General features: G+C 58.0%; 1 protein-coding gene across 9 annotated transcripts in view; it reads left to right on the top strand.

Annotated features, from left to right (window-relative positions):
* The window catches only part of HDAC5 (histone deacetylase 5), a 34,277-nt gene that overhangs the window by 6,112 nt on the left and 11,892 nt on the right, over positions 1-16,273 (top strand). For 5 of the 9 annotated variants that reach the window (XM_054709130.1, XM_008149279.3, XM_054709132.1 and 2 more), the window contains exon 3: positions 6,594-6,668. The exons of 1 other annotated variant lie outside the window; for it this stretch is intronic. In XM_054709130.1, coding sequence (XP_054565105.1) covers positions 6,594-6,668 — 75 coding nt within the window. Of the gene's footprint in view, positions 1-6,501; positions 6,669-16,273 lie in introns of those variants that run through there. 3 more of the 9 variants (XM_054709129.1, XM_028157135.2, XM_028157142.2) reach the window with 2 other exon arrangements.

Below are 16,273 nucleotides of genomic sequence, written 5' to 3'. Positions count from 1 at the left end.
TGTTCACCAAGGCCTGAGAGGGGGCGTGGGGCCCTGAGCCTCTCTGGGGGGTCTGGCGATGCTGTTGGAAGAAGATCCTACAGTAGCTGAATGCCAAGCTTCCTTTTTGTGGTGGTGGCTCTCTTCCTGGTGGCGTGGTCCTCTGTGTCCCATACTTTCTCCTTAGGGGAGGTTTGCGGGGTCTTGGCCTTGGTCCGTGTTGGGGTGTGTGGGATTGGGGTGGGTTAGAAGACTCTTGGCTCTCTCCTTTGAGTCGGGTACACTACCCCTTTCCCCCGTGGGCCCTAGACATGGTAGATGCCTAATTTGGGGTCTTGACTCTGAGATTTCCTATTCCTCTCTGCTCTCAGGAGCCTGCCTCAGGCTGCCAGAAATAGTCTCTGGGTGGGACGCAGGCCGCTTTCAGTGTGGGTGGGTCTGGGTGTATGCCCATGACCATGTGTCCAAGTGGCCTGAGCTGGACCCTCAGGAGTTTCACAGGAGGGTCATGGGTCATTGTGGTCAAAGTAATAACTGCCTTCTCTCCGTGGCTGTCTTCTTCTGTACAGTCTTAAAGGGTCAGAGCCCTTCTTGCTCAACACGCCTATCCTAGGCCCCACATCTTTGTCTGTAGAGGTGGAGGGGTATTGTTTCTCTTCCGGAGATAGGGAAACTCGCCTAGAGATGAAAACCCATACGCAGGAGAGACCGAGCAGCACCAGGGAGGACTCCAGGCCCCTTCTCACCTCCTCCCCCTTTGTCAGTTTGCTGGACTGGGGCTTTCTGTTGTGGGGCCCCGGTGCTGACGATAGGTGGGAGGTGCCCTGAGCAGGGTCGTGGGGGGTCCAGCAGACTCAGGAAATCTGGAAGCTGGTGGGGTTGTTTGGCTTTGTGCCACTTGTTTTGGCCAAGGCTGCGCCCCCTTTCCTTCCTTTCTCTTCGCAGCACGACATGCCCAGGGCATAGGCTGCAGGCAGAGTAGAGTGCCCGCTGCAGGAGGCTGGACTCCTGAGACTCACCCAGTCAGCTCCGCCTGAGGAGCCCCCTCCTGCGGGGGTGTGCTTCCCTCTCAGATCCTCCCACCTCTGCCCTTGCCTTCAGTCCAGCTGTAGGGGCCGTGCCAGCTGTTAGACGCGGAGAGGTGTGTGTGACTCCCATGCTGGAGGGTAGGCTGTTGAGCTCTGACTTCCTGCTTCCTCCTCGGAGACTGGGCTGGTGACGGGAGAGGAGAGGCCTGGTGGGTTCTCATGAGTCCCTTGCCCATCTCAGCTGGACACTGCCCCCTGGCAGGGTCAGTTGTACCTGGGAGTAGTGCCATCTGAGCTACTATGCTGACCTGTCCAGGAGCCACCTCCAGTCACACCAGGCCTGGGGTCTAAGCCATGGCCAAGGGAACAGAGCTGCCCAGAGGCCTCTGTTGATGGCTTGGGAAGGACATTTCCCTTAAGAAAAGGGTAAAATAATCAACCTTGGATTGATGAGTTCACTGGGCTGCCTTTTCAGGTTCTGGTGGTCCCAGTTCCCCTTGCAGCTACTTCTGCCAGGGTTGGCAGGAGTGTGGTAGGAGCTGGAGGCTTCCACCAGCCCAGGAGGCAGGCAGCCTGGGAGCTGCTGCTGAGCCTGCCAGGAGGAGCCTCCTGAGTGCGGCCTATAGAATTGGCTGTGCTTCTGCCTGGCCTTCCAGCTCCCCCCAGTAGGGGGAGATGCTGTCTTCTCGTGTGTGGGAAGGAGGGAGAGAAGGAGGGGACTGGGGACTGGGGACCTCATTTTAGGACTATGGAGAGGCCTCAGAACTGGGGTCATTCCTTGGGAGCACCCCCCTGAGGCCCTTCCTGCTGAGTTTTCCTGGGGCTCCAGGGCTGGCTCTCCCACTTGTGGTTAGAGCTGCTCCGGGGACAGCCACCTCCACCCAGCTCGTCCTCTTCAAGGGGCCTGGCATCTGCTATTCCCGGAGCTCAGGGTGGCATCTGGGTTGGGGCTGCAGGTGCCTTGCGTCAGGCAGAGCCTTGGATACAATGTGCCTTTGGACTTCACAGAAGTAAAGTGAAACCACGAATTGTAGCTGGAGCCTGTGGTGTCTGCCTCCCCTGTGAATACCCTTCAGAGAGGCCCAGGAAGAGCAAGGGACCACGAGGCTGGGAGAGAGGTGGGCACGATGAGGATGGTTAGTCCCCAGGGCCTGGGTGGCCCCGCCCCTGAGCACTCCCATCCTGTCCCGAATCCCCAAAGACTCGTTCCTCTTTCCTCAGGACACAGAATAGCACTGTTTTGGGGTTCCCCTAAAGTTTTCTCAGTGTAGGAGCTTTCCTGTTTGATAAGTCCTTACTGACTACGCCCAACCTGTGAGACCCTGAGCTCAGCCTGTGGGAAAACAGAAGAAAAACAGAAGGTGGTTCATCTCTGCTCTCATAGCAGACACGCCAGTGAGAGGGAGTTCTGTGTGAGGGGCGGCAGGTAGAGACTCGAGGCTGCTTACTTCTGGGGCTCAACTCCCCTCCCTGGGTAGTGGGAGCTGACCCGCTTACCTCCAGAGTGTGCCAAATGCCAGCCTTTCACCTGATTGGTCTCTTTTCCCGTCCGGGGTAAAGGCAGAGCCCATCGAGGGGGCTGCCCGCTTCCCCGAGGAGTCCACTCCCGGGTGTCTGGCTTCTCTTCAGGAAAAAGGGGGCTTGAGGAGTTAGGCTTTCTTTATTTTTCTGGAACTGATCACGTTTGCTCCCCTCAGTGGGATTGAAGGACTGGCAGAATCTGTCCCTTGCCTGGGGTTGACCCGAGACCTGGGACCTAGGCCTGCTCTGGTCACTGCCCCGTCTTCTGGGCTGTTGCCCAGAGGAGAGGGTAAGAGTGAGGCCTGCCATGTGAGCCGGTCTAGATGTGACAGGGCCCCAGGAGAAGGCAGCCAGGTTCCTTATCCACAGCGTGGGAGGGAGACAAGCTTTATGACAACACCTGCCTGCCCAGCACCTCCCAGCATACTCCACACTTTCTCTCCTTCCCTTTCCCAGGAGGGAGGGAGGGAGGGAGGGCAGCTGCCCCCTCCTTTCTTGGTGACCAGAGAAACTGGGGCATGGGCGTGGGGTGGAGCCAGGAACCTCGGCGTCCTGCCTCCCAGTCTCCAGCTCGGGCTCTGCCTCTAAGCCCCTGGGGAAGGAGCCAGCCCTGAGGAGGAGAAAGTGGGTCAGTGCCAGTGTGGGGTGGGGGTCTGGGAAGTGGACTCCTGTTGTCACTTCTCCACTTAGGGGCCCCCAGCGCATCTCGGCGCTCACTATAGATCGGGTCTGTTCGACTTCCTCTCCCCTGCTCCATCATTCCAAAGGGATTGAAGGCTTAGAATGGGATGGTGGGAGGAGGCAGGGTCAACCCTGAGGGGATGTGAAGATGCCAAAGTAGGAGTTTATGTTTTTCCTGGGCTTGGTTTCAGATGAGAGGGTTCAGCCAGCACCTAGCATGGGACCTGGCATATGGCAGCTCCCAGGCGATGCCAACGGGCTCCAGCATGACTGGGCTCAGAGGGCAGGAGAAAACTGGAGGGCAGGCAGGCCTAATGTCTCTAGGACCCCAGGAAAGCTGGCACCCACACTCCATCCGGGGTGCTCTTCGGTCAGCCCTCGGCTTTCGTATTATACACAAAGCCGACCTTGCCTTCTTCCTTTAGGTCAGGCCCCACCCCAGACTTGGGGTCCAGGAAATGGAAGCCTGGAGGAGCACAAGAAGCCAGGATTGGGTTCCCTTCCTCGAGATGTAGGGGGTTAGGAGGCCTGACCCAAAGCCTCCGAGGGACGGAACAAGGTCATTGTGCTGGCTCCGAATGAGGCTCAGATACCCATGTTTGGTGGGTGCTCTGTAAGGTTTGTAGGGTGACACATGGGATGAGTGGGGATGCCGAAGAGACATGAGCCACAAGGAAAGGGGCCATAGCGCAGGAAGGATTGAGGTTAGGCATTAGGAAGATACTGTTGCATCATTTGAATCTCAGAAGTAAAAAAAGAGACTTGCCTCCATCCCAGTCCTCCTCTCCTGTTCCCTTGGAGCTGCACTGAGGACTGTCTGGCTGTGTCTGACACTTCCCTTCCCACCTCTTGCTGTTACTGTAAATCACAGCAGTGCTGGGAATTGCCCTAAGCCCCTGGCTTTGGCCACTTCTGGATGCCCGGTCTCCTGGGTGCTCCTCTCTTCCCTAAGCAGAGAGTTTTCTCCTTAGGTTTCTGGCTGCTCCAGGTTCTGGAGGCCCTGCTTGGAATCGTTATAACTGGTGACTTCCTCTCTTCCAGAGCAGGGCTCCCCTGCCGTACTCTCCTGTGCCTGGGGCAGGCAAGAGAGCCAGGACAGGGCTAGCCAGCCCTTCTGGTTGCTCCCAGCGTGGGTGGGTGGAGTCCTGGGTTGGGAGGGGCTATTACTGGGCTCCCTTGAGTCTGCTGCCCGTCACCCCATTGAGGAGACCTTGGCCTTCCCTTCTTGTTTGGAGAACCTGGTTGGCCAGGATGAGTTTGTGGTTGGGGGTGGCAAACAAGGTCCCATGTCCTACCTTGGGGTGTCCACCAATTTCAGACCCCTGTGGGGGTCCTGCTCTATCCCCATTTTTCTAGAACCTGCCTTGGCTAAGAAGCTGAGGCTCCAGATATTTGTTTAGGTCCTGTGCCCCCTTACCCCCCACATAGACATCTTGCCAGCCAGTCTGTAGCCTGGGAATGCCCACCTCTGCCACCTCCCCTGTCCGTGTGCACCCCGCCTGAGGCAGGAGGCACCTTGGCTGGCAGAAGCTGGTGGGAAGATGGGCTTCGGGACCCACAGCCACTGTGTCCTTGGTTGGCCAGCTCCCCCCGGGCTCCCGACAAGAGGGTGAGGTCATGCAGTCCAGGGAGAGGACAGGTGTCCCTGGCTCCATGCCTGGAGTTGGGGGCAAGAAGGGGCCAGGAGGGGGCTCCAAAATAGCAACTGTGACATCAGGAAGGGGGAGGGGGACCCAGACCCAGGAATAACCAGGCTATTAAAAGGCTCCAGTGAGGTCAGGGGGCCAAGTGGGATCTCTGTACCAGTGGGAAGCACAATCTAAGGAGAAGGGATGGGCCAGCAGTGGGCAGGGTAGGTAGGTGTCACCAGTTCTCATGGGGCACCAGCCCTCGGTCCCAGTGGCACCCCAGAACAGGAGCTGTTCTGTCAGGTCTGGGACTGGTGAGGAAGGCTGGATGCTGGCAGCTTCTTGATTCTTCTTAGAGGGCCTCCAACCTCAAGTCTGTTCCTACCTGGGTCCCTGTTAACGGAAACCCTGGGGCAGCTTCGCTCTGCTGTGCAGGAGGCAGTGGGCTGTGGGAGTCAGCGCTTAGACAGTCTAGCCCTACCATGTGAGCAGTTATATGACCAAGGGTGAGTGACTTCACCTCTCAGTGCCTTGGTTTCCCCATCTGCACCTATCCCCTGAGGTCATCATGCGGAATAAATGAGGTGATGTATGTGCTGCTGTTAGCATTCCACCTGGCACATGGCAGGGGACAAACCACCCGGGCTCTGAGAATGGACAGGTGCGCCCAGGTCCCCTTCCCTGGGCGGGGATGAGTCCTGTCCAGGAAGAGTCTCCTGCCCCCTAGAAGGAAGCAGAGCAGCCTCCAGAGGTGGCACCCCAATATGTTGAAGGAAGCTGCCATTTAGCTGCTGCCCAGGGATCTCCATGTTGGTTGAGGGGCTGAAGGGGCGCCTCTCAGCTCCGAGGGAGAGCAGAAGTTAAACAAACTTCTATCCGGCTTTTAGAAGAACTCCAGGAAAGATGCAAGGTTAGGCCAGGTGGCCCTGTCTGCCCTCTTGAAGACCTCTCCTGTTCCTAAACACGCTCTGGATGCAAGAGGGAAGAGAGAGGATGGAATTGTTTTCTGGTCTCCAGCCCCTCGCCTGCCAGGAGCAGCACCAGAGCTGTCCCAGATGCACGCATCCTCCGGTGGTGCCCTTCCCCAGCCCAGCCTCTGGCCGCCAGCCTCTGTGGCCTTGGCCCTGAGTGCAGGCCCTCCCCTCTTCCCATCCCCCTGCCTGGCGCTTCCTCCTGGGGTGGAACGCGCCTCCCCCCATGGGGCCTCCGCCAGGCCCTGGCTCCTGGCAGCCAGCCTGCAGCTCCCTGAGCATGCTCCACCTATTTATAGACAGGGCCCTCCCCCAATTGCTATTTCAGTCTCCTGCCAGCTGCCGGCGGCTCATTCGGGAAGGAGGAGCAGGGAGCCGGTCCCAAAGCTGTCACCCAGGGCTGGGAGGGAACACAGAGAGCCCGCCTGCCTGCTGAGCTCCCCTTCCTGTCCCCTGAGTGCTTTGCCATACTCCAGCTCCCGAGAGCTGGGGACAGGCCGGTGGTCCAATGCCCCTCTAGGGGCGAGCTGGGCCCGTAGCTCCGGGGCCTCCTGGCTCCTCCCGCTGCCAGGAGTGCCCAGGCCGGATGAGGCACCTCCCCAAGTGCGGGTCCCGGCAGCAGTGGCCTGAGGGAGCCCTTGAGCCCTGAGGGCCTGCCCGACCACCTTCCCTTTGGCTGATCCCCGCCTCTGGCGGCCCCCTCTCTGGCATGCTGCTGGTGCCCAAGGCTCAGGGGCTCGTGGAGATGCTGCAAACCATCTATGAGACGGAATCCTGTTTCTCAGCAGATGGGATGTCAGGCCGGGAACCATCCTTGGAAATCCTGCCTCGGACCCCTCTACACGGCATCCCTGTGGCAGGTAAGTGCCTCGGCGACCCCACCTGTCCCCTGCCGTTGGGCATCCTTGTCTCTGGGGCTGAGTGTCTGGCTCTGAGCCTCGCCCAGATAGGGTCTTGCTTAGGACTTGCTCAGGGGCTTTGTGTTGAGACTATGGGTAGTTCGGGAGGTGGGGTTTCCTGCCCTCCCTTCGGCTGCACTGGGCCGCATCTCTTCCAGCCCCTTTGGCCTCCGGTGGGGTCAGCATTGCCTGCTGGGGGCTGTGGATGGCTGGAGGATCCTGGCCTAGTTGGCACCGTGGTCAGAGGGGAGGAAGTGGGTCAGTGACCTGCCTCCAGGCTGCCCGCCCCCCAGGTCTGGGCAGGGGAAGAAGCCAGAGCTGAGTGTGCACACAAGTAAAGGCTCCCTTCGCTCCTCCGGCTGGGTTCTGAGGAGCAGAGGGTCCGTGCAGTGATTTCCGCAAGTCCCTCGTCAGGAGTCCCCTGGGAACCAGTCACCTGAGGGAGGAGGCTTGTGCAGCCGTGTAGACTTAGGCAGAGGCTGGCAGCTGGGATATCAGGGGGCCTTTGCTGCCTTAGGTCTTTGCTCCCCCATATGTCTCCTTCCCCCAGGCCTTGGTTTGTTCCCATCTCATGAGGGCAAAGAGATGCCTTCATAGAGGCTTGGGACCCCCCTAGCCCTGCCACCTTCTCAGCAGGGACTTTTTTGGCTCTTGGCTGGGGGTGGGGTGCCCTAGAGCCGGGCCACTCCTTCCCTCCCTCCCAGGAACCTGTTGGCAGCATCAAGGCCTTTCTGGCACAGCCTTCCCACCAGGCCGGCACCACAAGATGCTTCCTCGAGGGAGGGGCCTGCTGGATCCATGCCCGCTTGGCCCCTCCTGACAGTGGCTTGGCACTTGGGCGTGGGTGTCTGTGTGTGTATGTATGGGGAGTCTTTGCCTCTGGGTCCGTGGGCGTGGGTCCCAAGCTTTGAATTGGAAGGTGGGAGCTGGTGTGATTTGGCTTTAAACCATCCAGGGATAAGGTTGCAGCTGAATTGAGATGTGTCAGTGGGTGACTGTTTTGGGAAAATTAGGAAAACCCTTGGAACAAGGCTTGCCATCTGCCTGGGCAGGGATGCCCATGTAGTCTCCTGGGGTAGGGGCATAACCCTGGGCACCAGCCCTGCAAAGCCCCTACACAGCCCCCTGGGAGGGAGTGTAAACATGGACGGCTGGTCTAGTCTTGGTCTACTTGAGTCTGAAGCTCTAGCTAAAGACTCTACCTGCTGACCCCTGTCCCAGAGCCTGCAGCAGTCAAGGTGGTCTCTTGGGAAGTCAAGGACTGACTGCAGAGCATCTGCTTGGGGGCAGCTCTACCCCATTTGGCAGATGCCATATCAGTTCACCCCTCCTGCCCTGCTCCCACTGTCCCTTGCCTTCCAGCAGCAGCTGGTGGTCGGGCTGAGGTTACCTCCTCAGCACGCTCTCTCACCTTTCAAGTTAAACCCCAGAATCCTTGCAGGCTGGAACCCCGCTACCCACATCTCACCCCTAAGGCTGCCTGTGCCTGCATAGAACCCCCTGCCAGTTTCTCTCTCCAGATCCCTGTCTCCCCTTAATCCCCCCGCAACACACGCTGCCTAGCCTTCTGAGCGGCAGTGGCGTGGTCCATGCTGGCAGGAGGGAGGTGTGAGTCACCTCGGCGGCTCGGGGAGAGGGCTAAGAATGTTCTCCCCTGCGCAGCTCTGATGCTGTGTCTGTGACGCGGCTGGGGACAGATATAGGCCGGGAGCTCGGAGGCCTTGGTTTTTTTTTTCTTCACTCTGGAATGTAAATAGATGTTTCAAATAGAAACACTTTAACCTTTGGGTTAAAAAAATTCCACCCTGGATAAACATGGCCATGAGGGCCCAGGCACCCTGGTCTCTCCCTCTCCCCCCAGTCTCTTGACACAGGATGCAAGAGCCGGAGGCTAAAAAAGCAGGTGTCCAGGGATGCTTTTTGGGCAGTGTGTGTTGCCAGTCCTCTGCAGCATGAGGGGCTGGGGAATGGGCCTTTCCGGGGTGGACTCTGCCTGCTCCAGCAGCAAGTATGGAACCCCATTTTAGGGGCATCCATTGCTCTCTGGCTCTCTTGTTCACAGCCATTTCCCAGCTTTAGCACAGTGCCTGGCACACGGATGAATGAATGATGCTTGAGGGGCTGGCGTCCAGGGCTGATGGCAGGATTCCTAGGCTCTAATCCGGGGCGTGGCCCTCTGGGTAAATAGACAGATATGGTTGCCCCAGTGGGTGAGCCAGAACCTTGGCAGACGGAGCCCATGAGGGATGTGGGGTACTCTCTGCTGTTCTTGCTTGAGGAGGGGGACAGATCCCAGCTCAGGTCTAGCGCCATCCTAGGTCTTTCTTGAGGGCTCCTCCACAACAGCCCAGCACACAGTGGGCACCCCCTCTTCTAGGCCTGGTCCCAGCTTGGCGAGTCTGGGAACTTGAACTGCAGGGTGGGATTCCCCAGAATGCAGTGCTGGGGCATCCCCTGCCTCCCTGGGAGCCCTAGATTCCCCTCCGGCCTGGACTGGGCAGGATATTATGAGCAGGCACGGAAGAGGAGTCTCCTTTCCCAGTGAGGAGGGTGTGCATCCTGCCTGTGCCAGGAAAAGACGCTGTGCATATTGGGATTTTGAGCAGTGCCGTGGATTGGCATTGGAGTTTCCCCTGGATATTCTTATTCACATTCTTCAGACCATACCAAGCTTGGCTGGGCGTGTGGGTGTGTAGGTGTAGGGTGTGGGGAGGGGAGGGAGGGTGAGACTGGTGGGAAGGGAACTAATATAGTGTACTAAGTGACGGGATATCAGGTGCTTTCCTTACCTTACCTCTTCTAGGGAGGTATTAATAGCCATGTTTTATAATTGAGAAGGATCAGAGAGGTTAAGGAACTTGCCCAAGGTCACAGAGTAAGAGACAGCTGGGATTCGGACTCAGGTCTCTAGGTAGGGCCACTGCTAACCCACACAAGAAGAGCTCCAATGTGCAAAATGTAGAAAGTGGCCTTTTTTTTTCAGATAGATATCCTCATGCCAGAGTGCATGGCCTAGCAATTGGACCATGGGCTGGGTTTCAGTCCCCGACTTGTCCCTTCAATCAGGTGCCCTTGTGCAGTGTCTAACCTGCACAGCTGTATGGGGTAAGCCTGCCTTTGTACCTCCAAGTTGTGCTCCTAGACAATAGAGGCCAGTCTGGCCTTGGGGGGACTGCTGAGGTTTCAGAGAGGAGATTGTTTTCTATAAATACTGGGGACCACTTGGTCACCTGTTTCCCTTCCTGCAGGGAGTTCAGCCCGACAGGAGAAGGGAGCTCAGGAACAGAGTTGAATACCCCGTCCCTTCAGACAGCCTCCCCTGCCCCCATTCCCTCCTACCTCATCCCCTCTTCTTGTTTTTGAGACCCTCAGCTGTCCCTTCCCTGCTGCACAGCTGCCAGACAGGAAATCAGATTAACTGTGTCCACACACACAGCTGTAACAGCTGTCAGGTTGGCAGCAAAAACGAGTGCGGCCGCCCCGGGACACTGTGAGAAAGTAGTTCTCAGACTTTCAGTTGTATCAGAATTACCAGAGGAATCTATGAAAATGCAGGCTCCCAAGTCTTGCCCCTCCCCCTCCCAGGTTCGGATTCTTTAGGGCAGCCCAGAACCAGCATTTTAGCACATCTCAGGTGACGCTGACGGGAGTAGCCCCAGACCATGCTGGAGTAAAGGCTGTGTGGAGAGGGGTCATGTGGACAGGGGTCATGGGGCCTAGTCGCCTGCCAGTGGGTGTCACCAGCATCCCTGGAAGGCCTCAGTGGGCTTGAGGATTCTTGAGAGAAGGGCCTCGTGCAAAAGGAGGGAGGTGGTTACCCCAGTCAGAGTCAAATCCAGCTCTTAGCAGCCTGGCAGTCTGGAGAGGGAGGATGTCTTGAGACGCTGGGGAGCAGGTGGCTAAACCCCAGCTGGGGTGGGGGATTTTGGCAAGTGGCCAGGTGGGCAGGTGGGCAGGCTGCTCTCTTGGACGTTCAGGGCTGGGTTATGTCCTGAGGCCCCTGTTGTCCACCCCAGGTGTGGAGTGCACATTCTCAGCAGCAGCTGCAGACTTTGAATGGTTATCGTGCCTTTTACTTGCCTCTAGCATGGTGCCCAAGTGTTTCCTGGAAATGGCTGGGCTGGGAGAAGTGAGTCTATTTCTCCCTCACATGGCAGCCCAAGATCAATGCCGAACTCCATTCTCACCAGTGAGAGACGCTCTGTACCTTCCCCTTGGGCTCTGTACCCCTAAGGCTGTAGAGGCACGGTCTGCCTCGGGGTTTCTGGGGGTTCCATCCACTTGGCTCCCTTCTCCTACGTGCTCCTGGTCTCTGGTGTTTTGGGGGCCCCGAGATCCCTGGATCCTGAATACTGAGTTTGGCTCCTTACTCCATCGCTCATTACGTTCAGGAGCAGCCTCAGGATTTCTCCTGTTTTTTCAGTGGGAGGTAGAGAGCCAGAAGGGAGAGCCAGAAGCCCTGGCTGGCTCCTGCGCCTCCTTTCCAGGTGTCGTTGGACCAATTTCTCACATCTCGGGGCTTACTGTCCTCCTCTGTCAACTGGGGACGTTAAGTTGCTGACTTACAGGCCCTTCCTGCCCTGTCATTCTAAGAGTTTCTGAAGTCAGTTCATGTTGCTTCTGCAAGAAGAGGGGCCCAGGAAGATGTGGCATGGTACCGGGGAGGGAGGTGTTGCCTGCAGCGGGCACAGTAAGGCTAGATGCCAGGGGAGACTTTCTGGCTGCTCGTAACTGGGGCCCTGAGAGCAGGGCTCCAAACGCATGCTCCTCTGGGCTAAATAATGCTTTTGAGGGGAAGGAGGGATTCCACCGCTATGGGCCGAGCCGCAGAGGACAGAGTGGCCTTTCTTGGAGGTAGCAGGGCCGGAGGAAAAGCCTGGAGGAGCCACCGTTGGGAAGAGTCTGTTCCCAGAGATGCCTTCTGCAGCGCTGGGGTCCAGCTTGTGCTGTGTGTGACCCCCAGGAAGGGCTTTGATGGGGACAGGACCACAGCGGCCTTGGGGCAGTCTAAAACGAGAGCGCTGAAGCCTCCCTCTGGTAGAGGTCTGAGCCTGACTTCCTGGGAGTTCAGGTGGTCTGCGAATTTGACCCCACGTGATTCTACGTACTGTTTGACTTCACTCACTTTAGGAACCTTCTGAGAAGTGGTCCGTAGGCTTCACTAGCCTGGCAAAGGGGTCCGGGAAATGTCAGGAGTCACTAATAACAGCCCTGACGAGCACCTCCTGAGGTTTCCCCAGGCCCGGTGCCAAGCCGCTCTGCCTGTGTTCTCTCTCCCGAGCCCAGCGGCTCTGGGCGGTGGGTGCTATTCCTACTCCCATTTCACAGATGCCTGCACGGGGCACAGGGAGGTGCTCAGTCCCTTGTCCTAGGACGTGGCAGAGCCTGACTTGAACCCTGGTCTTCTCTTACTCCAGCCCTTGTTCCTACCCATTATGTGATGCGTGTGACATGAGGCGTTGTGAAAATTGCTAGGTGAGAGTCATCCCAGTTTGCACATGTGGAAATGCTGTCTGAATTGTGGTAGAACCTGTTGAGCCTAAATTGGCCTCACTAATCACGTAAGAGCACAGAAATAGATCATGGGAAACCATCCTTCGTGGGGAGGGGTCATGGGCGTCGTGGGGAGGAGTGTGAAATGCTGTTCTGTGCCTCCTTCCAAAATCCCTCAAGACCGGCAGAGGGACAAGGGCCTTTTCCCATTCTCCAGAGGGACAGAGTGAGGTCATTAAACATTTAAGGAAGCTGCTGACTCCCCGACCTGCTCCTGAGGGTATTGGTGCTGGTAGAAGGTGCTGCCCTCCAGGGCAGGCTGCCAGCCTGTTGCTCTCCAGAGAGGTGGTTACCTAGGTCTGGTGGGTGCTGAGCACCGGGGTGCCCGCCGTGGAGCCAGGCTGCCTGAGCTGGGAGTCAGGACACTGGGTTTCGAGTTCCTGCTCCTTAGCTGGTGGGATTTTCTGCACAGGAGCCTAAGAGTCTTGGTTTCCTCATCTGTGTAGCAAGGGGATTGAAACCGATGATCTCAAAAGCCCCTTTCACCCCCTCTCTCTTGTTAGGGTAGCCCCTCAGATCCAGGGCTGGTCAGCAAAGGTCTCGTTTTGGTCCCGTGTAGACATTCCAAACAGCTATTGCACACCTCCCTCATATTCTACATTCACGTGGTCTCCTCTTCTTCCCTCGACTTCTGTGGCTGGTATTTCCTGGGAGGAGGGTCTCTTTAGAGCCAACTGTTAAACTTTTTAGATCTGCCGGGCAGGTCCATACACTGTGCGGCCCTGCTCCCTCCAGGGCCTCTCCAAGGGCAACTAAAGGCACCATTCCCTGCTGCCAGTGCTTGGGTCACAGGGATTCTGGAGTTGGTGACTTCCCCAAGAGCGGGCTTGGAGCTGGAGCATGGCTTGTGGTGTGTTCAGAGCAGGAGGAAGGCTTGGCCTGGACACTCTTTGTAGTCTAAGGCTGTGCTGGCATTTGTCCCAAAGATTGCCCATGAGTACCTGCCTCATCTCCCCCCAAGGATCTAGGCTGTCCCTGGTTGTGCTGCTCAGATCTGCTGTGGGACCCCCGCTGGACTAAAGGGGTTCCTGGAGAGGCAGGAGGCCCAGCGAGATGGGAAGGTGTCACTGAGGTCTCACCATTGCCCAGGTGTGCCCAGGAGCTGGGCAGGGAGCTTCCTTCTGAGCCAGAGCCTGGTGTAAGTGGGGTCACTGTGATGGCTAGAAGTATCCAGCCCTGCCCACCCAGCTGCCTGCGCTGGGTTTCTCCACAGGGGTGGTGTGGGTCAGACCCACAGAAGGCCAGAGGACAGGATGGTGTTACTGTTGGTTCCCGAGGCCGCCACTCCCAGGATAAAGGGTCAGAGTCCCCAGGAAGGAGAGAGTCTGGAGCGGGGTAGACAATGCTTCCCCTGTAGGAGATTGCTGTGTGGGCTGTCCGGCTTACTTTCTGTTACCTACAGCTCTCTGTCAGAAGGAAGTATGGGGGTAAAGGGAGGACCCAGGGCCTTGCCCTTGTACGTGACCCCACACTTGGCCTCTCACTCGTCTCCTTGCTAGCAAATTCCCAACTGTCCTCTTAAGGAACAGTGTCCTTCGGTCCACTCCCTCCCTTTCCAGAGGTCCTCGCACCTTCCTTGGTCCACTGGGAGGCGATCAAGAGCCTCTTCTCATGACACACCCATTTCTCTTCCAGGCGCTTCGTGCTGAGGGCAGCCACTGCACCTACCCTGCTCGTGCCAATTTGGCAGAGGGCACAGATCCTTGAGGGGGTGCAAGGCCAGTTAGGCCCCAGGTCTTGTGCCCAGCAGCCTACATGCAGGGGCTCAGTGCCTACCCCCTACCCTTTCTCTGATTCCAGCTGCTCCGCTGCAGCCCCTTCCATCTTGGCTGGAGCCAGGTGACTACCTGGCAGACCCCTGGGGTGCTGTGTCCTGTCCAGGCTGCACAGGGCCTGCGGATTAATAGTCTCCAGTCGCCCGTGCTTCCTGCTTGCGTGGGAACAGTGCTGTGTGGCGGAGCCCGCTGGCTGCCCCACCACCTGCATACCAATGGGGCTGCAGCTCTAACTGCAGCACAGGGCCTGGCGTTTTGGTGGCAGCCGTGATGGCGGCTGTGAGGGAGCCCTTGTGGGAGGTTCCCCTCACCTGAGCCCGTGCCCTCTCTGCAGGGCTCCTGCAAGGGAAGCCAGGACTGCGAGGAGCCAGGATAACTTGGACCCCTGCCCTTCTCTGGGCGGGCGGGCTGGCATGGGCTCCTGCAGCCCCGACACTGCTGGGAGCAGCAGGTTGAAGCTTGTCTACCTTTGGCTGAGTGGTTGGAGTGCCCCGGGCCTAGCCAGGCTTACCTAGGAACAGACAACTCTCCAGCCAGCTTGGGCCTTTATTGTAAAATAAAAAGTTTTTATTGATTTTAGAGAGAGAGGATGGGAGGAGAGAGAGAAATATCCATCTACTGCCTCCTGCATGCCCCCACAGGGGATCGAACTGGTAACCCAGGCATGTGCCCATCCAGGAATGGAACCGGCGACCTTCCGGTGCATGAAACGACCCTCAGCCAACTGAGCCACACTGGCCAGGGCAGCTTGGGGCCTTGCTGGGTGTTTCCAGAGCTGGGGAGACCTGAGGCTGGCTGCTGGCTCTTTGCTGCCACCCTGGTTTGCACCCTGGATGGTGCCGGCCACCTCCAGAAATGTCCTGGTGCTGGGATAGAACATGGGTTAGGAGGAAAAGTAGATGTGTGTGTGTGTGTGTGTGTGTGTGTGTGTGTGTGTGTGTAGCCCCACCCTCTGGCCACATCTGGCCACTCCTACAGATGTGGCTCTGGCCTTCTGGCCGCAGAGTCGTCAGTGTGGCTGGCGGGCAGACCACAGAGGAATGTGCCTCGCAGTGCTTGGGGGAGAAGGGACGATGGGGACTGAGAGAGACATTCTGCTCAGGCTTCACCTCCCCTCCCCCAGTGGGTCCCAGAGGCCGTATTCCGGCCTGAGGGTCTTCAACAGGCCTAGCCCCTGCCTCGGTGACATTCTTTCAGATCTAGGCCCATGGGCTGACTGCACAGGGTGTGGGAGCCTCTCTTAGCTCAGCCCCTCACTGCCCCCCCGCCCCTCTGTACTCCTGATGAGGGGCTGGGGGAACCTGGGCAGAAGCCTGTACACGAGGGCAGGAAACACTGGCAGCCGCACGGATATTAGGGTGCTTTCTTCTCCAGGCCTGGGCAGGAGTGGGCTCTTGCCATAAGAGTCTTCCCCACGCCCTGGGGCCTCCCGGGGCTGGAGTGAGGAAAGTGAGGGCTTTCTTTGGAGAAAGACATGGAAAAGAAACAAGATGGGTTGGCCTTGCCTCTCTCACTTCCTCCTTCCCAGGCAGTGGGTAGCCTGCCTTCCCCTTCCTGCTGGCGTCAGGAGGCTTTGTGGGGTGTGGGCTGGGTTTGGGGCTCCTTGCTGGTGATGGTGTTTGCCCTGGCAACCACAGGGCAGTGATGGGAAGTGACATTCAGTGACCAGAGGACAGTGTATAGGGATCAAGAGGTTGAGGCTTATCCTTCCCATTGGAGCCTTTTGCCACTCCCTGGGGCCCATCAGCCCATTGTCCACTTGGGGGCCTGGACCCAAGGTCTTGGGACCCAGCAGGCCCCTGGACTCCTTTTCCCTTCCCAGCAGGTTGTCCCTGGGACTGCAGTTCTGAGCTCTCTGCCTCAGCTCCCGTCCCCCCATCCGCCCCCCTTGCTATTACCTTCTTCCTGTCTGATTCCCTTTCCTTTCCTGTCTCCTCCTCCCACCTCCTCTCTGCGCCTGCCCTCCTATTCTCCCATTCTCTCATTCCCTCCTCCCCCTAGGCACAGCTGCTGTTTGGCTCACTCTATATATAGCGGCATTTTCAGGGTAATTACAATAAAACTGTTGAAAGGAGATAATCCAGCAAAGGAAGCCAGTCTGATTCCCAGCCCCCTCCTGTCCCTGGTTTGGTGCAGCCCTGCACCCCCTTCCCCTGAGGCCTCCTGCTTCCACCTCACCCCCATTCCCATAGCCTCTCCTTTCAGCTTCCATAGTTGGGTGTGGGGAAGAGAGAAGGG

This window comes from Eptesicus fuscus, chromosome 20 (genome assembly GCF_027574615.1).
Source record: "Eptesicus fuscus isolate TK198812 chromosome 20, DD_ASM_mEF_20220401, whole genome shotgun sequence".
In the NCBI taxonomy this organism is placed as follows: Eukaryota; Metazoa; Chordata; class Mammalia; order Chiroptera; family Vespertilionidae; genus Eptesicus; species Eptesicus fuscus.
The sequence above is the reverse complement of the archived record's forward strand: the minus strand, read 5'-3'. Positions and strand labels throughout refer to the sequence as shown.